Source organism: Motacilla alba, chromosome 8, assembly GCF_015832195.1.
Source record: "Motacilla alba alba isolate MOTALB_02 chromosome 8, Motacilla_alba_V1.0_pri, whole genome shotgun sequence".
Taxonomy (NCBI): Eukaryota; Metazoa; Chordata; class Aves; order Passeriformes; family Motacillidae; genus Motacilla; species Motacilla alba.
Window position 1 is genome coordinate 28,419,478 of NC_052023.1, and position 22,708 is coordinate 28,442,185.

General features: G+C 43.8%; 1 protein-coding gene across 3 annotated transcripts in view; it reads right to left on the minus strand.

Moving 5' to 3' along the window:
• TEDC1 (tubulin epsilon and delta complex 1) overlaps positions 1–22,708 on the minus strand; it is a 67,958-nt gene that overhangs the window by 27,888 nt on the left and 17,362 nt on the right. Inside the window, exons 4-5 of one of the 3 annotated variants that reach the window (XM_038144371.1) lie at positions 20,689–20,847; positions 15,045–15,143 (exon numbers count right to left, since the gene is read on the minus strand). The exons of 1 other annotated variant lie outside the window; for it this stretch is intronic. In XM_038144371.1, the coding sequence (XP_038000299.1) occupies positions 15,045–15,143; positions 20,689–20,847 (258 nt within the window). The remainder of the gene's footprint in view (positions 1–15,044; positions 15,144–20,688; positions 20,848–22,708) is intronic. One more of the 3 variants, XM_038144372.1, reaches the window with a different exon arrangement.

Consider the following 22,708-nt stretch of genomic DNA (forward strand, 5'->3'; position numbering starts at 1 on the left):
ACAAAACACTGCTAATTCATCACTGTTCATATATGTCTGTAGACAGAAACCTTGCATTGGACTCCTGAGCCCTGCAAACCTCACCCAAATGCCAACATCTCTGAAGAATTACTCCAGGCTTGAGACAGGCTTGGCTTAGCAGGAAAGCTTATTTGGGGAAACTACCTCGACTATGCAATAATTGTTTAATAGGGAATGGCTTTATTCAGTGTGCATTTGGGTAACCTGAATTCTAGTTCTGAGTATCTCACAAGCACGGGAGAGAAGCCAAGTGGAGAAGTCCATTCCAAAAAAAATGCAAAGAAAAGGGGTAAACATTCATGCAAGTTGTACCATTGATGGTACCAGAAGTAAACCATAAGTGGGATTAAGGCTTTAGAAACCTAACCAAGCATCAGATGAAACAAAAAGAATTCAACATATCTTCTCCTCCACCAATACAGAACTACCTTAATTGAAAAAAACTGCAACCCCTGACAAATGAGAGCCTCTTAGCAGGCAGATCTTTAGGTTTGAATCTGGTTTTAAATGACACACACAACCCAAATTTAACTTTGGCACAGCAAAGTTTTGAGATCCCCCCCTTCACCCAAAGAAACAGAGCAAATCTCAGTATCACAACCATCTCAGGCTGGGACAAACAAACAACACTGTAGGTGGACACACTCAGTGTTCCAAGTTTCAGCTCCACACTGTGATTTTTCCAGAAGCAAAGCTGGTTTAAGGCATTGCCACATATCCCTTGAAGGCTAAAACAAAAATAAACAGGCCTGAAAACTAGAGAGTCACGCTAGAGTAGTGTGAAATACAAGCAGCTGAAGAGCACAAACCTACAGAACAATAAGCAGCCTCTGGGCACAAGGCAAATAAAGACCTCTCTAATTTCTCTCTGCCTGTGAAATACCACTGAAAGCCAAGGCAGAGCAGGAGGAGCCCTGCAGCCCAACCATCACGAGGCAGTGGATCTGAAAGGCTCTTGGAGGACAGAAGTGGATGAGAAGCAGGACTTCAATCTTTTGCAGAAGACACAGTGCATACAATACAAAACACAGCAGTTTTGGGTGCCTGAGTGTAATTCCAGATGCCTGGGTAAGTGCAAAATCTCTGACACCTAAAGCAAAATATGTGACCTTTCCAGCCACCAACACCAGCTTTATGCCACCACAGCTCAAACTCCAATTGAGCTATCTCAGAGAGCAGGAAACCAAACCACTAGTTAAAAACTTAAAATGACAAAAGACCATCATTATAAAACGTAACTGCTATTTGTGGAGGGATTCAGAAAACCTGCTGTTTAAAATGCAACTGAGAGAAAATGATATTTAAAACAAACAGAATGAGGCATTTGGCAGATAAAAATCGTATTACAGCTTTCACACTGATAGGCAGTGAACTGGGATGTATTAATGACATTCATCTGCAGAGGAACGGGTCAGTGAAGGGACCACTTGGCATTTTCCCCATGGAAACGCATTAAAACGTGGGAAAAAAACCAGGAAAAAGAAGCCTGAAGTTTTACACTTCAACAGCCAAGATCAATAATGCAAGAAGGAAAAAGATACATATTCTCTTCCCTAAAGGAACCAGGGACTTTGGGTGCCTAACCTGGCATCCCTGAAAAGCCAAATCTTCAGGCAGTACCAAGTACCTTTAGCTCAGTTAAAGCACATTCAGTAGATATCAAAAATCACAATTTACTTTAGAGAAATCTCAGCTAGAGGATTTCAAAGAAAAGCATCAAATTGTATCACAGTACTGCCTGACAGCTGTTATTATTGTACTGCCAACCAAAACCCCCATGCAGCTGATGTCAAAAAAAGACCATTATTCTTCTGCTTTTATTCAGACTGTTTCTGTACACAGAACAAAGCATTATCCATACTCATTTTTTTCCTTTCCTCCCCCCCCATAGACTTGCCCATTTCCCAGTATTTTTAACAGGCCACAGACAATTAATTTAAAAATGTATTCAATATGTGGATTAGTCTAAGATTGCCACTTGATACGAGTACAGTTCCTCTCAGCCTAGCTCTCTGACAAGCCATCATAGACTGTTTGTGCGTGCAGGTATTTTCACATATTTTAAGATGTGTTACTGACTAGAGAAACTACTAATTTAAAGTCTGCTATAGTTCCTCATGTCAATTAATTTCTCTTGCTAGTCTCTTTCACACTCCTTTAAATTAAGCAACAAACTTTAAAAAGAACCACAAATCCAAAATCTCTTGCAAAACATGAGTAACAGCTGATTTTATAACTCTATTTCCATGGCTATTTAAAAAAACAAAAATACCTGCCAGGAGAGCTGAGTTAACATTATGGGCCAATTGCACAGAAAGTTTAATTTTACAAGGCTATAAAAACAGCTCCACCAGTCTCCTCAAAATCTAAGCTGCATTCTCACATCCAGAAAAGCAGTACAGCTCAGTTCAGCTTCCCAGCAACAGCTCAGCTGTAGCCAAAGCCATTGCAATACATGAATTTAACTGGGGTCTGCTTCTTTAATGAGCAGTGAGGCTGGAGAGTGCAGTGGTCCTGTCCTGCTTGTCTTTCTGGATGGGTTAAGTGTATTTTTGATTCAGAGCTGGATGCGGGACAACCCAAGGCCCCAGTAAGGGATCACAAGATCATCGTAGTTCTGGGGCACTTCAGGATCAGCCTTCATCAATAGCTGCACTTTGGCACAAAAGAAGAGTGGGAGCTTCTTTTCTGTCAGAAAACTCATCTTCTCTTTGGCATGAAAACAACAACAGGGTAGACTCCTCAAGCAGCTCTGTGACTACTGTTAGCTTCAAGGCACAATTCAAGAGATGAGTCAGGAGTTTTAAAGCTCCTCACCCAAACTTTTTTCCCCTGATATTGAATTTGCTCCTTCAGGGTCCAACACCCCAGATAAGATCCACTAGGCTGCACCAGCAAGACCCTTGCTGACTCCCATCACCAAAAGCTCTCAGCAATAAGGCACTCTCATTCTTGAGTTTCCTCTGCCAGAAAGTCAAGAGGCAGCACAGCATGACCAGGGGATTTGGATGTGGATACAAGGCACTCCTCTCACCACACCAGCTTCAGCCGGTCAGTGGCAGCTCCATCTTCAGCTTACAGGCATCAGCAATGATGCTGGTCCAACCTTTGCTGTGGCACTGTGGGACCACAGTGCCTGCCTGTCCTCCCTGTGCTGACCCGAAGCATCCCCTGAGCTGGACAGCTCGCTCCCCCCACTGGGTTTGCTAGCACTTCCACCAGGAAAAGAAAAAAAAACTGAATGCCAACTGATGACAAAATACCTCAGCCTTGTCTCTCCAGCTGATTAATTCCAGCTGCATTGTCTCAGGTGGAATTACATTATAGTATATCACTGTCATTGTCACTGTCACAGCATTCAAATTATGTTAAGTATGGCATGAAACAAGCAAAAGCACAGAAGCAGCACTGAAGCTCAGTATCATTCCATCAGTTCTGCTGCTGGCAATCACAACCACGTGTTCACACCAGCGCAGTGTGGATATCCTGTGTTTCATGTGCTTCAGAGACACCTTCCTTTCTTGTGGTGGAGGAGTCTAACATATTGCTGCTACAGAGTCCAACAATTTATGGAGTCTGTGATAAACCCCTGCATCATTTTTCAAGGTCCAAGAACTCTATAAGCTTGGTCAGTAAAATGTGCTAAGCAATAACTCACCCCCAAAAAAATGGTGATGGCAACTACAGAACTGCAGCTCTATTAACTCCTTTCTTTTTGTATGGATAAGTTTAGCTGAAAGCAATATTAGTGACAAATTGCAGCCCGGGGAAATTTTCAGATCAAGGTAATAATGCTATGAGGTAGAATGATTTGCTTTAGTGTTGCTATATAATGCTGCCAGTTCCCTCCAACTGGACACTGACTGCAGCCAGAGGCCACCTTGCTTAAAAAAATATCTGAAGAAATATTTTAGCACTAAACCTGTCTGGAGTAATAAAAAAAAAAAAAAACCCAGAGCATCCTTCCCAAGAAGGGGCACTGGGAAAGGGAAATTTGGTAAAAAAGTTCAACAACTAAGTGATTTATGGCTGATGATAAGCTAGAGCTGTGAGCTGAAGGAGCTGGTTCCATGCCAACACTGCTGAACCACACAGGGTGGGAAGGAACCTCTGGAGGTCTCTAATCCAATCTCCTGCTCAAAGCAAGGTGCTCAGGGCTCTGCCCAGCAAGTCCAGAACACCAACACCACAGATGCCATCCCTTGTCCAGGATCTGGTTCCAGACTTTGATCAATTCACGGCAATTTTTCCCTGTTTTACCTGGCCAGAATTTCTCATGTTCCAACATGAGCCTGCTGCCTCTTCTCCTGTCCCAGTGCACCTCTGAGAAGGGCTTGGTCCATGCTCCAGCTCTGACCACCTCACACGTCTTACTGGATTTGCTCCTGGTCCTTGTGTTGGGACAGGGGCACCAAGCACTCAGGCTGGCAGAGGGGCAGGATTCCTGCCTTGCCCTCCCAGGGACTCACAGAGGGGCAGGATTCCTGCCTTGCCCTCCCAGGGACTCACAGAGGGGCAGGATTCCTGCCTTGCCCTCCCAGGGACTCACAGAGGGGCAGGATTCCTGCCTTGCCCTCCCAGGGATGGGCAGAGGGGCAGGATTCCTGCCTTGCCTTCCCAGGGATGGGCAGAGGGGCAGGATTCCTGCCTTGCCCTCCCAGGGACTCACAGAGGGGCAGGATTCCTGCCTTGCCCTCCCAGGGACTCACAGAGGGGCAGGATTCCTGCCTTGCCCTCCCAGGGACTCACAGAGGGGCAGGATTCCTGCCTTGCCCTCCCAGGGACTCACAGAGGGGCAGGATTCCTGCCTTGCCCTCCCAGGGACTCACAGAGGGGCAGGATTCCTGCCTTGCCCTCCCAGGGACTCACAGAGGGGCAGGATTCCTGCCTTGCCCTCCCAGCATTGCAGCTGACAGTGCTCAGGGTGCAGTCAGCCTTTGCTGCCTGGGCACACTGCTGACTCCTGGGCAGCCCACTGCCCCCCTGAGCCCCCAGCTATTGGTAAAGGGTACTGGACCACAGCTGACCCCAAAACAGCCAGACACCAATTTGAGCTCAGTGCCCAAACAATTTCCCACTGCTCCCTTGTGCAACCCCCCTGTAACAGATTTGGCCATAGGGATGTTGGGATTTTCCTTCAGTGACACACAAACACGGGCTCATTCTCAGTGCCTCCCTGCCTTCCTCAAAGCTCCTTAATGACATGTCCCTGCCTCCTCCTGGGATGGGACACTCCAAACTGCTTTGAAAGAGAACCAGCAGCAGGATCTGAGGGACTGCAGAGGTGGAAAGTGCCTGTCCCAGAGCAGGTGGAACTGAACCAGCTGGGAACAGCAGGCATCAGAGGAGCAGAAACCATCTGATGCCACAGCCAGCTGCAGGGAAGGAGAATTGTTTTGATCATATTCACCTTTTGAGATTTAGAGCAGTTTAGCTCCTGCAGAGGCTTCTTTCTTCCTAGAGCATGAGGAAGAGTCATTAATACATTTCTACTCTCTCCACTCTCCCTCAATTAACTCTCCTTCCTCCTGTCAAGCCTGAACTCCCACTCTGACCTCCACCTACTCCATGCCTCTGGAAAGTGCTTGTCCATTTTCCAGACAGGACCTGGAAGCCAAGCCCCCTGCTTCTGGAGGGTGAGTAAAACCTCCAGCAGCAGCAGCACAGGGATGAACAGGGAACTTCGGAGAGAATTCCTCACCCAAGACAACTGCTCCACTGCCTGCCCCGGGAGGAGACTACACAAAGTATTCAAAGGCAAGTGATTTATATTAACCTTTTTTTCAGCCTTCCCTTCTAAAATCGACTTCAGTCTGCCTTAGAAACTCCCAATGTACATTATCTCACACCATCTGACTGCTCTTGCTTCCACAGTGCACAGCAGGGCAGAGATTTCCAAGGTCTCCCTTTCTTAAGAAGGATCAGGAACTACAAGCAGACACTGTCGAAAAGCAGCTTTGAAGCCATTTGACCTCTGTAATTCTTCCTGAATTTACACGGATGACAAGGGTGGAATCTGTTCTGCCTCAGTTTTGCAAATGAGGACCTGGATCCACTGTTCCCAAGAGGTTTTAATAACTCCTACAGCAAACCATGTTTTATGTGAAAAATGATAGGAAACGAACTGAAAACCATTTGCCCACAGCATTTGGGAAGGAAAATGACATGGCAGCCTACCCTCTCCTGTAAAGTGAATCATTAGAAAAGGCAGGAATAATGTTCTTTGTTCCTGCCATGCAGCACAGGGTGGGCAGCACATGCTGTCACTGACAGCTCCTTTGCTTTCTTAGCACTTACTCTTGCCTTGCAATGAAATGTGAGGAAGAAAAATTATGTCTGAATTGCCCAGCATTCTTTGGATTTCTGCTTTAAATTGTTTTCTCAGTAGCTACTCTCCCATTCGACAGGAAGTACATAACAACCACCAAATCACCTCTTTTGTAAAACAGCACCCACTGCTGCTCCAGGCAGGGTGGGGGGGGGTTCCCAGGCACACGGAACAAAATCCACCAGAGCTCTTTCCAGTCCCAACAACCTTCAGTGTACCAAACTTCAAACAAACAGAGCCTATTCACAGAAAAGCAACAGGTAATAACTATTCTGAATTTTAAAGGTGATCGAGGCAGACAAAGCGCTTAAAGGGATTGTGTTGAGCATCTTCACACGTAAACGTGGATTTCCAGCAGAACCCACCCTCCCTGGGGGCTCTGGAACTCCACCCATCCCAGCACAGCAATTCTGGTGCACAGCACCACAGCAGCCACTCTGCTGCTGACATGACACCACCAAAACACCAGAGACAGAGAGAGAGAGAATAAACCTTTCAACCAACAGAACCCAGGGAGCTTTAGAGCCCATTCTTGCTCCTCCATTCATCTGAGTGCTGGCAGGGCACTAAGGGGAAAGCAGCAGTCCCGGAGTCTCTGCAGGGTCAGAAGGTCAGCTCAGAAAAGGGCTGCCTACACACCTGACCCTGCTCATCACAGAGCAGCATCGAGGGTATACTTCATTTTAGCCTGCAGGTGACCTTCATATTAAACCCCCTCTTTTCAACCTCCTTTGAACAACCACCATCACAATTCCAGCACTCTGGATCATTCAGCCCCCTCAAGCTTTCTTGTGTGAGCCTCCAGGCCTCCTGCATTCAGGTGCTGGAGCCCCATATATAATGCAGTACATCATCAGATCTGCTCTCCTTTGCAATATTAATGCCAGCTCCCATGTTATTTCTCACCAGCCTGACTACCATGCATGTAAAATGTCTAAAGTAACTGTTGTTGGGAGAGCAACACAAAACATTAAGTCATTTAACAGGGGGGAAAAAAGCCTTGCCTTTCACCGGCAGCGCTGTTCAGAGCACATGGCAGGAAGCGTGTTTTACACCTCTAATGCACAGCCCAGCAGGATAAATGCTAAAGTTGGAAACTGCAGCATTCAAAGTTAAAAAGTGCCAGAATTCAAGCTGCCTGAACAACATTAATTTGACCCTCCCACGTGTATAAGGTCTAGCATTATGCAACCAAAATGCTTCCCTTCATAACTTGTCTCACCAAGGGCACAGATTGGCTGGTGCTCACTCCACATGCTATTCCTTTTCTTTTCAAATGGCATATTATTCTGTTTGTTCTTCACAGGGAAACCACAGCCTTATTTGTCACACATCATTCAAATCCCATTCTAAAGGCAGGATTGAAGATAAACAAGTTATCTTCCCTAATGACCCATGTGAGACAAGATAATAGCATTGCTGCTGGGCCGCAAATGGGAAATGGAAACAAGGACATGTAAGTAAAATGCTTCCATTGCTTTTGGATGCCTTAGCTGAGACTTCCAAGACAGGATTTTCAGGAAATTTAGAAGTTACTATGAAGCACTTCACAGGTACATCTACCCAGCACAGCTCAACAACTTGCAACCCTGAGCACAGCCCTCCATGGAAAGTTTAGTTAACCTGAGAATCCAAAGAATCCAAAGGCACGGAAGTCTGGCAGCACTCCAGGACAAAGGACAACTGCCTCAGCTGCTAAGGCTTCCTTCCTCTCCCAATGCTTCTCCCTCCCTTCTTCATCTTCATCAACCCCTTTCTTCAGCACAGCTGTGATCCACAAAGAAGGCATTTATCCTGCCCTCTGAATGCCACCATGGCTCCTAATAAACACACCTTACACTCCAAAATTGTGCTCCCCTTCAGATTACTGATATCTTTGATGTTTTTAGAAAGAAACTTTTGAAAACTTCTCCTGCAGCATCAGGAGGTTGAACAGTCAGAGCATCACAGCAGGGGGATGACATTTCCTGCAAGAGGGTGACTTCTCAGACTCCCACAAGGAGCAAGACACTGATCCAAGTCTTGAGACAGATCCTCCCCATTCATAGAGCAGCATCAAGGGTAAGCCCCCTGTCCTAATCTTCCCCTCCAATCTTGGTCTTCCTGTTTATATTCAGCCCCTTATGCCTCACTTGGTTCCTTTTCACCCCTTTCATCTGAATTCTTTCACATCAGAGCTACCCTGCTTCCAAAATGCCTCATTCAGGCTTCCTGTGCCTCTCCCAGCTCCTGACTTCACTGGACAAGGGCCAGAGCAAAAAGGTTCTTCACTCTCCATCCTGTCCCTTCCCAGAGTCCTGCTCCAGCTCCCAACACAGCCCACATTCCCTGTGCTCTTCAACAAATAATGTTGGAAAGGCTTAGTAAAAGCAAGTTAAAGACAGGAAGAGAGGAAAATACTTTAAAAGGACAAAGCATTTGCTATTTTTATTCCAAGTGTCGTGGTGAGCATAATTATGCAAATTCAAAAAACTTGTCATAATTGACCTTTTCAAAACATGTGTGTCCATGGGCCTAACATACAATTCTTTGGTGAACCTTGAAATTTATTAAAGGTCAGCAGCTCTAAAACTTAATTTCATTTAATCATTGAAGAACTTATTTAACATGCAGCCATCACTAATCATCAAGGAAAAACAAACTTACTTAGAAACAGGTAAAAATTTTGATGCATTGGACCAGCAAAAACTGTAGCTTTAAAAAGCTGTAGAAGATAATTTAAAAAATGTTCTTGCTACAGAACCTAGCAGCTTAGTTGTTGTTCTGAAGATTTAACCATGCCAAAATCCAAGGGTTCAGGTCTATCTGAAGCCCTGGAAGCAGATCGGGTAAATGGTCAGAAGTCACTACTGATTCAAACTAAGTTAATTCCAGCAGTGTGTGGAGTAAGTCTCAAATCTCATTGTGGTTAGATTCTCCAGGGCTTGCCTGTCTCTTCTGAGCTACTGCTCCAAGAACTGTCACAGATCTTTGTGTTCCTTTGGGGAAAACTGTTCTCCACCTTTAGAATCCCATTGGCAGCAACACAGTCTCTGCCCACCTCGAAAACTGATTCTTTGTGAGAAAAGCTCACACAGAGCCTGGCACAACTCCTACTAAAATGAAACTCCATGAAGATTTCTGAGACGTCAGGACTGGCCAAGGAGGGATTTTGGACAGAACAGGCACAGAAAGAAAACCAAAACAGGAGAATCCCACGTTTTCACAAACACAAGCCCCAGTGCAGCTACTCTTATGCTATATTATTTTTTATGCAGGAGCCAATTGAGAAATTTCAAACTTCTTTTTTTTCTTCCAGGAAAGTAAAACACGATTTTACTTTACAAATAGGCAGAGCTGCCCTTAATTAGACCAGGAGCTACAACACAAAATACTGATCCCATTCAAGGACAGAAATGACAGAACTATAGCTTTTACCAAGGGAATGAAACAATAAACACATGAACAGCTGAGGGCCAGACCAAACAGAATTAGTTGCCAGAGCACCAGAGAAGATCATGAATCTATGACAATTTATACCAGTGAAGGCAGCTTGTCCTTGAAGCTCAAGAACACTTTTTCACTAAACACCAAACCTTTTTTCTGGAATTTACATGCAGCACAAGCCTTCATTTCCTGACTTAAATCTTCTGCCCAGCAGCATCACGGTCTATAGGATGAATGTCATTTTTCCCTATTGGTATCTACACTCTGAGAAATGTGTTGCTTGAACTGCTTCTTGTACAACAGATGGAAGGACATTCTAAAATATCAGATGGCTCCCTAACAGGCTCTTTGAAATTCAAATAAGGTTACATATCCTTCACCTCACCATACAAGACCACAACAGGGCTGATTACAGAAATACTAGCACAGGTCTGTGTCAAATCAATAACGTGACACGGTGTCAAGCTTATCAGAGGGGTTTAACTGTTTATTTTCATTTGGCACCTGCCTGCAATGCCTGTCACCACCAGGAACATTCCAGGAAGTCCCAAGTAGCCAACGCAAGGACACCAGATATAGCCTGGGACACAGCAGCTGGAGCTGTCCTGCCACAGTTATTCCATTTTCATCCAAGGGGGTGAACAACCTGGGATCCATTTCTGGAGATAATGCAGTAGCACAGTGATAATTCAGCAGCCAGACAAATACCTTGTGTTAGCTGACAGCCCTGACTTGGGCAGCTCTGCCCCCACACAGGTTCCAGGAGGTGGTGCTGTCCCTTGGATGCACCGAAATCACTGGTTTGCCTCGGCAGAGAAAAGCTTCAGCAGACAAGGGGCACTTTATGCAAGTGCAGGAGCCCATGACACCAACTGAAGACTCAACTGTTTCATGAAACAGTAACTGTTAAATGCACATTCAACATTTCTGGGAATTCCGAGGCTATCAGCTCCTAATGCTCCCAATGTGAATGCACTTGTTCTGGAAAGAACAGCAGGGCTGTTCTTCAGTGCTTTGCATGAATTCAAACCACGGGCTGTTACTCACAGAGAATAAACCTGTTGTGTCTCCCATCTGTAACAGCCATCTGGGACAGATGTTTTAAATGGAAACTGCAACAAGATTTAGGCTTCACTGACAACCTACCCTACATCTTGATCAGTTACCCCTCAAATGACCCAATAAGAAATTATGGGTCCCACCTGACTGAAGGAAGCAACAAAGATACTTCACACTGGTGTCCTTTTCTGATAAATCAACAGTCCAGAAAGCAGATCAGTGCTGTGCCTGCACATCCTACCCCATCCCACCCAAGCCCTGCTGCTTGGAGAGCTCAAGCTCACTTGAATTTTTTATGGGCACGGAATTGACCATACATTATGTATGCAAAGGCAGACAGACTATTTGTTTGCTCCCATTTACTTGCTACCAAGAACCTTAGCTTCTTATGCCAAATAAATCACCTTTAAAACATGTTAATGACCAACAAACATAAACATTCTTCATAAAATTCTGAAACGAAATTATTAGCTATTCACATCCAAGTTCTATAAATTTCACTGCATGTCCATCTGGCAGACATCTGCATTATTTATTTGCTGTCACATTCAGTAAATTGATTTACTGGCATTTACAGGTGTCATCTTTACTCATTACAATTTCAGTGATCACTCCAGCGCTGCCAGCATTGCACCAATGACCTGAGTTTCAACTTTTAATCTCTCCTAAGATTGAATTCCACATACAAAGCAGTATATGAAGAGACAGAGGAAACTGAAGGACTAAGGTGCTTTGATTTGAAGTTCATTGATCTCTCTACAGTAACAATATGGTGAAAAAGTTAATTTAATGACTCGAGTGCAACATACACTTTTTTGAGCCCAAGGTAAACTTCAGAACTGGCAACACTGCTGTGCAGAATTAAGACAGGTGGACTTGACAGACAAGAAAGAGGAATGAGACCTCATCCTTGGAAAGGTTACTGCTCTGGAAAGTGTGGGGCAGATGTGGCCACATCACCTGTGTGCTCTCCCAAGTGTGCTTCCCAGCTGTATCAGCAGCAGTGCCAGAGACCAGAGCTCCATTCCTGCCCTGGTGATATTTCAGGCTTGCAAACAGCAGCAGCCCCCTGCCTCACCCCAGCTGCTGGGGGGAACCTTTTAAACACAAGCAGTACCCATCAGCTTGGAAAATGCATCAGAACACAAGAGACTCGGGGTGCTCTGGACTACATTCTAGGATAGTAAGTGATAAGTGCAAGAGATTTTCACAAGAAGATGCAATGACCTCCCCCACCAAGCTCCCCAATTTGTGTGCTCCAGCACAAGCTCAGGCCAGAACAATTCCCACTGACCAAGGAGCTTCTGTGCTTCCACTGGAAGCTGAACTCCAGCTGAAATAACACCACCTCCCCTCCTCTGACAGCCCCAGGCAGCACAGGAACCAAACACTGCAGTGACCTGCAGCTCACAGCCACACACAAGCACTTAACCACAGCCAAACTGCAGGAGAAGTTGGAGTTTTGATCATGCCTCACTAGAGAAAAACATAATTAAAACCATTAGGTTTGGAAAACTTCCAGCCCTATGAATCTGACAAAGACATTTATGATGATAGAGGAATAATAATGTCCAGTAAAATCCCTGTACATAAAAGCACTAAAAGTGTTTTACAGTCAAAAATCCAAGGAAAGAACACTTTAAGTATGTTAATATGCATCTTCTATGGAAAAGGAGCAGCGTGACTTTTACATTTCATAAAGTGAAGCTTGGCTTCACAGCTATCTGTATCCTATCACACTTTTCCTGTCAGACTAAACATCTCTTGTTTGGATGCAAACAGAGCAACTTCTCTCGCAGGGTATTTTTGATTAAAATGAACTCCAGGCTTAAAAAAGAAGAGCCCAAGTCCCTTCTGTGATAGCAAATTTCTGATGCTGTGATCCACTTTGCACTGCTGGGCTTTGAAGGCTGCCCAGGATGAGAAGGAATTCATAACACCCTCCACCAAGAGGGGTGCATTACAGTAAAGCACACTGACATGCTTGCTCTTTTTATTCATCCATGCAGCAGGTTCTTACTTGAGGTAACATTAAGAGAAATGTCTCATTTACTTGAAAAGAAAAAAAAAAAACAAATTTCACAGTTTTTGGAGAAAACATTTGGCAGAGTGCTGCCATCTGCACCAATATTTGAAAACCAAGCCATTCAAACACTCATAATTTACTTAATCTTAGCAAGATATTTGAAAATTAGAGGCATTTTATTACATTTTCCAACGAAAGCAGCATCACTTTGCATATGGAGTATTAGATCCATCTGGAAAAGTGACACTCAAAACAACAATGCCTTTTCAAGCCCATACCACCTTGCTGTGTCAGGCTCTTCACACATACTGAGCATATGACCTCCAGAAGCTGCTTTTGGGAAACAAGGGTAAGGGGAGACAAAAATCTACAAAGAACGTTCAAATGGTGACCATAACAATTGTAAAGCTCTCAAAACCATCTATACTCAAGTGTTGTGATGACTTCTTGCAATTTCTCCTGTTTATTTTAAAATCAGGCTCAAGGGAGCAGCTTAGAACACCTTTCTTGAATAAGTTTGAGAGGTTTAAGAATTTCACAGCTGATTATAATGACAAAAAATTCCAATTTTGGATCAGTCCAAGCAATAAGCAACGTAAGAAAGGAATTTCCAATACACATGCACTGGAGCTGAAGCCTGTTTGAGACTGCACCTGTCAGAGCCCAGAAACTGGAGACAGACTGTGGCCACTTGTAGTTTATTTAAAGAAAACATCTTCTGTCACCCTGCCTGTCAGTGATCACCCTGGTTTTGTTTCACCTATTTGCTGTTTAAGCCTGGGAAAGGTGGAATGAAGACTTCGTTCATTTTAATTCAACAACACAGCTGCCCACTAAACCTTCTTGACTACAGCACTCTACCTAACCACAATGCTTACAACACAGAAAAACTCCTTCCATTTTATCCTGAGCCTCCCCTGAACAGAACATCTGGAGCAGGCATGCGGGAAAGGGAGCAGAATGCAAGGACAAACCCCTGGACTGATTCATTACCAAAGCAGTCAAAACCAAATACCAAGAGTACCATTAAGCTTGACTGCAACAGATCAGTGACACGCTCAGGGTAAGGCTTTGGGGAAAAAGGTCATTGCAAAGTCCTTCTGCAGAGCCTGGAAGCTTCTAACACCAGCCTGGCAGACCTTTACAGGCATGTGCTAAGATCTGGAAGAGCACAGACTTCAGAGCAAGGTGCTGCTGTGTGTTCTGAGCTGCTGAGCCAACCACAGGAAGGGCACTGTGAAGCACAAGTGAAAAAGAAATCCCAAGCTGACTTAAGGCCATTTGCTCCAGAGAAACAGTAGTTTTCCAGGAAAATAGTCTAAACAGATGAATCTCACCAAGAGGCTGGATTTGAACTGTTCATCCAAGAAATATTCAGCAATGAAAGATTAACGTGCACTTTACTTTAGGGGCTTTGAACGTAAAACTATCCTCCCACCTTCATATCTACTTTCCTGAATTTCTTTGTGCAGAATATTTACAAAGGCCACTTTCATTCTTAAGCAAACAGCAGAAAGGATATCTTCTTTGAGCAAACAGCTCTGGACAGACTGCAGAAATATGCCAAATATTGATTTTGTTAGGGATGAGCTTGAAATTTCCATCTTGTTTCAGTTTCACACTGAATGAACTTTTACAAAGTGATTTTTTTTAAAACAAATGTATTATACTGCATTAAAAGAAGTGAATTAAACTACTTCAGATAATGAACTGAAACACCTATGATAACTGAGTAATTGAGAGCAGTAGGAATTTATCCTTCAGGGTAAAACAGTACACTCTGAAAAATGATGTATTCCTAAGAGGTTCTGTCTTGCTCAGGCAGGGCCACAGGCAGACACTGTGCCTGACTGGCCCAGATGTGGTTACTGCAGGATACAACAGCAAGTCAGCCAACTTATCTGGAGGGTATTATTCTACAAGCCTTGTCTCCAGTGGCACTTTCAGTCAGGTCTCTTCCCACTTCTTGTCTATCAGGTTTTATAAAACTTACCCTGCTACCTTTGGGCTTATGCTCTGTCAAACCAAATTTGGTGAATACAAATAAGTGAAGAAACTGAAAATTCAATATATAAGCCCTTATTTCTTCTGAAAACTAAGTTAAAAAATGTTATAAGGAATGCAGTCTTCACAATGTTTGTGTAAAGCATACCGAGCATCCAAGAATTACAGGAGAAGCATTACCTGCTTGTAGTTCTCTGGCTGTCTAATGAGATCTGTTTCTGTGACAGAGAAATGTCCGAGGTTCTGGTCCATGTGGGAGCCACTTGTGAATAAATGGATCTAGAACAGATTGATTTAAAATATCTTTGTCAGTGCAAGGAGCAGATCATTAAGATCATTAACTACCACCCAACAGCTGCCTGGGTTGGCAGGGTGATGGGACCAGCACTCACAAAGCCTTTCCTGTGGACATGGACAATGTGAGCGCTACCACCAACACAACAGCCAGAATGGAAAGGAGGAACAGGCACCACAACCACCTCTCAAAATGGTCCATCTGGCAGCACTGCCAGAACCACATGCAGGAACTGCAACCACTGCTGCTGCCACAGGAAAACTGAAGGTTTCTCTCTTCATCCTGTCTTGAAGTCTTTTTCCTTACAGCACACATGGCTGGGTGCATGGCATGAAAGGAGAAACCATTCACACAGAGAGCAGCAGTCTTACCTGAGCTAAAGTATACTCTCAGAATAATTTTTATTTCTTTCTTTGAAGTAGAAAATGCTACCTAGTTACAGTAAGGTTCTCTTTTGCTGCTCTATACTGCTGGCTTTTGCTTACCAAGACCTTGTCCCAGCTGCACTGGTGATAGTATCATCAATTACTTGATGAAGAAGCTTCCCAAGTTAGTCAAGGGAACAATAAAAAGCAATTCCTCCTATTCAGAGCTGATCCCTTTGTAACTGTAATAACTGCAGCTGCCAAACAAGATAGCACTGCACATTTGTCAGACAATCACTCATATTTCATTAATATTTCTGCCAGAAGACAGAGAATGTTTCCTGCTTTTCTTCCTTTATTCTAATACGAACTTTATCACACACTTGGGTATTGACAACTATTTTAAAGTTGACAGGCACTGGGTAATTATCAACCCTTCCATGAAACTTCAGAATATTTTAGCGTTCCTTTCCCAAAACTCACTGCTGGTGACAACCATCTGTCACATGTGCAGAGCTATGCGAGTTTAAAAATAAAAGAGCACCTCCCCACACAGTGTTCTTCCTTTCCACTGCCACTCCTCTCTCCCTGCTGCATTCTTGCGTAACTCCGGCTGCCAAACCTTTGGGTCCCCAGCCCCAGCAGGGAATTTCAGCCCCTTCTCCAAGGCAGGTGGCAGCAGCATCCCTGGGTAAAGCCCAAACCAAATACAGCTGTATTGTAACAACAGAGGAATAATGTGCTGTCCCCTGAGACCACACCGGATGGATACTGAAATGATCCAGCACTTGTATTTTTGCTGTCTCTTACTGATGGCTAACAGAAGATAAACAAGGCTTAAAGAGGGACAGAGCACCAAAGTAGAAGTAGCAGGTGAGAGGGTGAGAGGCAGAACATGCCCAGCTGTTGCTCCTTGGCACTGGAATGCCCCGAGGTGGAGGCAGCTCTGATTTAACCTCACACTAACCTTTGCAAGAGAGCACAGCCCCCCACACTCAGCACCACTTCTGGGGACTTTCCAGCACCAACTCCTAAATGCCCTTGAGCTCATTCAAGCTGCTCTCCCTGCAGGGTGCCTAATTCACCTAGAGAAGATGAAAAGGGGGCTCACTCACGGTTCACACACATTTGCATGAGAGGGAAAAATTCTACTGCATTAAAGGATGTGCTTCTGAGATCTAATGGCAAATTCACCTTAGGGGAAAAAGCGAAGATTTTCAAACCAAATAGACAAAACATATATAAATAAAGAAGGTAGCATTCCCAGAGCAATGTGGTAGATTTTTCATGTCAAGATACAGATGCATCTAACAATTGCAGTTTAGCTCACTCATAAATTACTGACAATGAGGTAATTACCCAGCACCAGTCCCTGCCCTCTATTATTCAGAGATCAAGACTTCGTCCTTGTCCCTTTACTCTTTCTACTTCAGATACACAGATGCAACCCATCCAATCCACTGCACTACACCTTATTTTACATTGTTAACAGATAAATTATTTTGTATTGTTAACATCCTAGAGGGGCACAAGAAACCACTCCATTTGTAGGGGTTAATTCCCAGTGCTGCTCTGCATTCTTACTCACAATGCAACTCTTGCTCTTAGCTTCCAAGCATATTGGAACCATTTTTGTTGCTTTACCATGATCTAATGAATTATCAGTTATGTTAAATTCTTTTTCTATCACTGACAATTCAAGTTAACATCATTTTATTCTTACTAACCCATATGCACAGCCAATAATAAGATATCCACCTCCTTAAAAAAAAAAATCTCTGAGCCTGATCTAACCCTCCACTACTTCAGGATGGAAAATACCCCCAGGACATCCATCAGTTTTGCAGAAAATCACCTGTTCCTCTGTTTTTTATAACATGCCAATTGTGGCACAGTGTATTTAACAGAGCCCCCCAAAAATGAAAGTTTTAAACCATACAGGTTCTTTCCTATTTTGCTGAAACCATGCAAGGCTTCTTATTCACATTTTTTAAGGCAAAATGGTAAGTCAAAGACAAAATAAAAACAACTGCTCTCTCCTATGAATTCAAGAGGGATCAAAACCCAGGCAGCCAGATTCTTCTGGCATTTGACAGAAGGAAGAAAGAGAACAGATGGAACCAAGAGAACGTGCCTTAACACAGTAATTTATTCTCCACGTTCCCATGTATCTGAAGGCACACCAGGTAAATATGTACCACTGAGAGTTTCGAGGGAATTAGAATGGTATTACTACATTATACTTTCAAAGCGAGCCAACCTGTCCGTGTTGAGAAGCCATTAAAATGTTATTCAACAGCTCATTGCCTCAGGCTGCAAACCTCCTCAGAAACAGAGAGGTTAAGATTTCCCTCAGGAAGTCTTCCACCTACAGCAGGACATGTGTGCTTCTGTGAGCTTCAACATGCCTTCTGGGAGCTGAAGTCACTGAACAGCAGCTCCTGAGAGCAGCCAGCAAAGAGGAACAGCCAGGCAGGCTACCTAACAAGCAATTCCCAGCACAGGACCAGCTGTAGCTCCAGGGAGGCTTCCCTCTCTTGGGGACTGCAGAACTTCAGCCCATCAACCTCAGGTGGCTGCAGGCAGGATGGAGTAGACAGAGGACACAGCAATATTCACACTAAAAATGCAGAGTGGAAGGAAGAGCAGTCATCTTCTGAATAAGAACATTTTTTCCAACTGGGTTGTGTTCTTCTCAGGAAGGCCCAAATAGAGAAAATGGCATTTTAGAGCCCGTGTGAGTCACAGAATGAAATCTGCAGAAGTGTCGCCACCGGCTGACAAAAATTATAGCTCCTGATGAGCAGTAAATAAGATTGTTCCACAGCTGAGACACATAACCTGGTACGTTATTAAACAGAGAGAGTAAAAGCCGTAATTATCATTTTGTAGAGAAAGCCCTCTGTAAATCTGCCAGCATAATTAAAAAACATAACACTCATTAGCCTTTTGCATACTGTGTTTGTGGTTTATTAGAGGAAAGCAGAAGCTCATATAGAGGTCATACTGGGTCAGTTCAGTCTTCTAACAGACAGAATAGTTTAAAAGTTTTGAAATTAATGCAGAAGTAAAAGCAATTTCTCCAGAAAGAGTCAGGAAATATCAATTATTGTTTATACAGCTGTTAAACTGTGCAACCATGTTATATTTTGTGTTACCCTAAATGCTAACATTAATGTGGCACTGTAATGATGTCCTTCCAAAGTCACATTTACCTTTCCATTCTCCTGTTTTAAATTCAAACTAAAATATAAATCAGAGCACTGCACTTTATTACAGCTCTGAACAGAGCTCCCACAGCTGCACACATAACACCTGTGTGGGTTCACATGTGGAGGAGCTGGGCTCAGTTCCATCCTCCTTTGTGCACCCCCATGGTGGCAGCCCTGACTGTGACAATCACAGCCAGCACCACTGCTGCCTTCAGCTTCACCCAGCAGTGTCTGCTGGAGAAGGCAGCAATGACAGCTTTGGGAAACTGGATGAACAGAGACACAACTCTCTCTCCCTCCTGCTTATTCCTCCAGATTCTGGAAATCATGGTCCAGAGACCTGCAGCATAACTAACCCGTCTCTTGTAGCTGTCTCACTGTCCTAATGTAGCACACATTTTGCCTTAGATAGCCAAAAACGGGGGGGAAAAAGTCCAAGTTTATTCCAAAGTACAATTTCCACAGGAGGGTCATCATCTCTCATCTCCCCTGCCACCAAGTTTTTAGCATGTTGCCCCATCAGCACATCTCTTCATGACCTCAGAGCCTCATCTGGACCGCTGAGAATGTCTCTGTTTGTACTCGAGCCCCAGCTCTGACCTGCTCTTAATTCTTCCTCGGCCTCATTAACTGCAAGCTGAGGCACTGGAGCTGCCTAATGATTTGTTACTGTCAAGTCTCACATAAATCAGAGCGCTGATGATGAGTTATGGAGGCATTTGCCTCACCTGCTAGAAAAACCAGCATACCTTAAATAGAGGCAGTTTATCAGGGGGAGGAGATGCCAATCACTTCGTGTGAGATTCACCTCTCCCAACCCCACCACGGTCTGTGATCACAGTGCAAAAAGCCAAGGACTGCACGGGCACTTAGAGGGAATTGCCACCTTTGTTCCCAGACCAGGGAAGCACATCAGCAGTGGTCAGTGAGAAGCAAAAGGTTATTCTGGATGCTGCACACACAGCACTAGGGTTGTCCATCAGACATCTGCCCTAGCAATCAGTTCATGGAAAGAACAAAATGTAACCTCATTATAGTTTTTAGCACTGCTCTGTCAGACACAGGATTAAAAGAAAGCATCTTCATTCAAAGGTGAAGATGGTTCTGACAACTTTTTGATGTGTACTTTGGGAAGAAATTTCCCCAAACCGTTTTTAGTCTCAAAAAAAAAGGTTTTCTGTGAAGGTTTTGAGTACAGTAATAGCTGGCTCCATTTAAGTTATTTAAAGAGATATAAATGGAGAAAGGGGACCTAGGGAAAGCAATGCATAATAACTTTTACGACTATCTTAAGAACTGTATTTTTTAATTTGTTTCTGGAGTCACCACCACTGTCAACTTTGGGACTGAAGGCTGGTTCCATCCTAAAGAGATGTAATGCTCCCAGATACTGTGATTAGACAGGCATCTAAACACTCAGAAATGGGAAGAGAACTGGAATCTCAGCAGTGTAGGGACCATTAGTGATTCCTGATTTAAAAGCAGGTAAATTCTGGGTTCTGCTGAGATGTCCCCTAGTACTTTGGAGAGAGATTTTGCATTTTATTTTGCCATTACTTTCAATATTTATGCTTACCATTTTGAATCCACATTTCCAGTGAACTTAATAGTTCTGCATCACTACTTCTTGTCTGGGGAGCCAGAATGCTCTGTCTTGTTTCTACCATTTTCTGAGAAAAACAGCAGCAGCCTTTGGTTGCAGAAGTGACTAATGTGCCAACCAGCAAAAGAGACTTTTTATACAATTAGAGCCTTACAAACACTGAACATACTACATTTTCTCATGGTTCTGCCACACTGGGGAAAGACAGAGATGCTCGTATTCAGAGTGATTCACTCTTACCTACATAAAATGCAGAACTAGCAAACAAGAATAATTTGTACATTTAGCTCTAGCTGACAAGGCTTTTAAATAATAAACTATGCCATAGTGAGTTAGAAGAATCGTTTACCTTGTGCAGAAGTTTGCATTGCTCTTGGTGCTGAGCGTGCAAACTGCACCACTGCAACCTCAGCCTCCCGTTCAACCACTGCAGGTATCGAACATCCACTCTGTCTTCAGGTCCTGCTTCACTTGTGCCTTCCTGGCTCTTGGGCAGATCATCTTCACACTGAATGCAGGAAAGGATACCAGACTGGTTTTAATTAGTTTCAGGATTTCCAAGTCATTCAGTAGTGAACATACAAGATATACAGGCCAAAGAAGAAGAAAATCGCCCTAAAATGAAGTCAATTCCAGCAGCACAGAGAAATTAGAATACAGGACTAGGAACAGCCTAAACAAGTAGAGAAGTGTGGAATAAATATCAGCTTCTCAGCTGTGATGGGATGAGCTGTTCCCCCTCCCATCTTTCATCTTCCATACCCAGGAAGACACAGTGTTCCTGAGACAGCAAGCATGTTCTTTACCCAGATGGGAAAAATTGTATTTTGACGACATTCTAGTATGTCAAAGAACATAAAAAAACAGATTTAGCTCCTGCAGTGTCTTCCTGAGACCCCGTTTTGTAAATCAATAACTTAAATAGGGACAAAATCGTGGGCCTGTGCTTGCCCAGCTATTTTCTTTTCTTCATCCATCATTTCCTGTCTGGCAGGATTGAGGAAAAGAAAAAAATCCTGCAGCTGGCAGAGACCAGGACTCCACAGAGGAACTCCCAGCTACAGTTGTATCATCTGTCTTGCTTGTTTTGCCTTTTTCTAGAGTAATTTGGAAGGAAGAACAGAGAAGCAGAGTTTCCACTTGTTCATCTTGTCCCACTTTCCCTCAGCTGCAGATGAAAACTCAACAACAGCCAACACCTTCATCTTCTGCATGAAATTCCTGCAGCACATTTTTGTTGAATCTCTTTCCCAGGAACACGGGGAATTCCACCTCCCCCAGCCCCTTGCACAAAGAGATCATTCACATGTACAGAGAGATCACTCCGTTTTCAGCTGAGACTCCTGCAGATTGCAAATTAAAAGGGGAAGAACACATGGGTGGTTTTACTTCTGATGCCAGCAATACCATTTAAAGTAAAGCCTTCCATTTTGTGCAGCCTATAGGAATTAGACACAATAAACACAACCCATCATCCCAAACATTTTTACCACAACACGTCATAAGAAGTAGGAATAACACAGAACTGCAAAGACCTGGTTATTCAGAATGGATGTTTGCCATTCTGAAAGGAAGTGTCTCCCAGTTCTTAGACTCTCAAGACATTTCTTTTAAGTAGAAATTTTAAAAGCCTACTTGAAACATGACTGTTTGCAAGAAAACACTTAGGCAGATATTTGGACCCACAGACCTTGATGGCATTTAAGCATATGTGCTTCCCTGCTTCACAGATTTCCACGTTCAGGAAAATCTTCAAAAGATCCAGTTGGCAGGCAAAGCCTGGATGTAGTTCCAATTTGGATCCTAAACTAACAATGCAAACTGTAAAATGAAGAGATTTAATCTTGCCTTAAATGCAGATTTCAACAGAAGTGTGTCTATAACCAGGATCAAATAACCCCCTAACACTTGTTTTAACCTAAATATCTTCAGCTGACAGGGCCTCTATTACAAGGAGTGTTCCTATTATTTATAAGCACAAAAATGCTGTTCTGGTCACATACCAAACTGTATCAGTATTACAGGTCTGTTCCCTTTTGCTCTGTGGCTCAGATAAACACATGCTATAAATCACAGAGGTGCAGGGCTGGTAAAGGGCTTCTACTTTAAAGGCACAGATCCAGCTTTAACAAGGAAAAAAAAAAAAAAGAAAAAAGAGTTTGTGCCAACTCCAACGTCCCTCTTCTTCCTGTGCTCCTTCGTCTCCAGGCTCCTAAACCAAGGCACTGTGTCCCAGGACACTGCAGTCCAAGCCAAGCACCTCCACAGCCCAGGCTGTTTTGCCCCAGACAGGATGGTTTCAGGACCAGGACACCATGCAGATATGATGATCAAGCTGTCCATCAGCATGGTAAGCCAAGCAGTTGGGT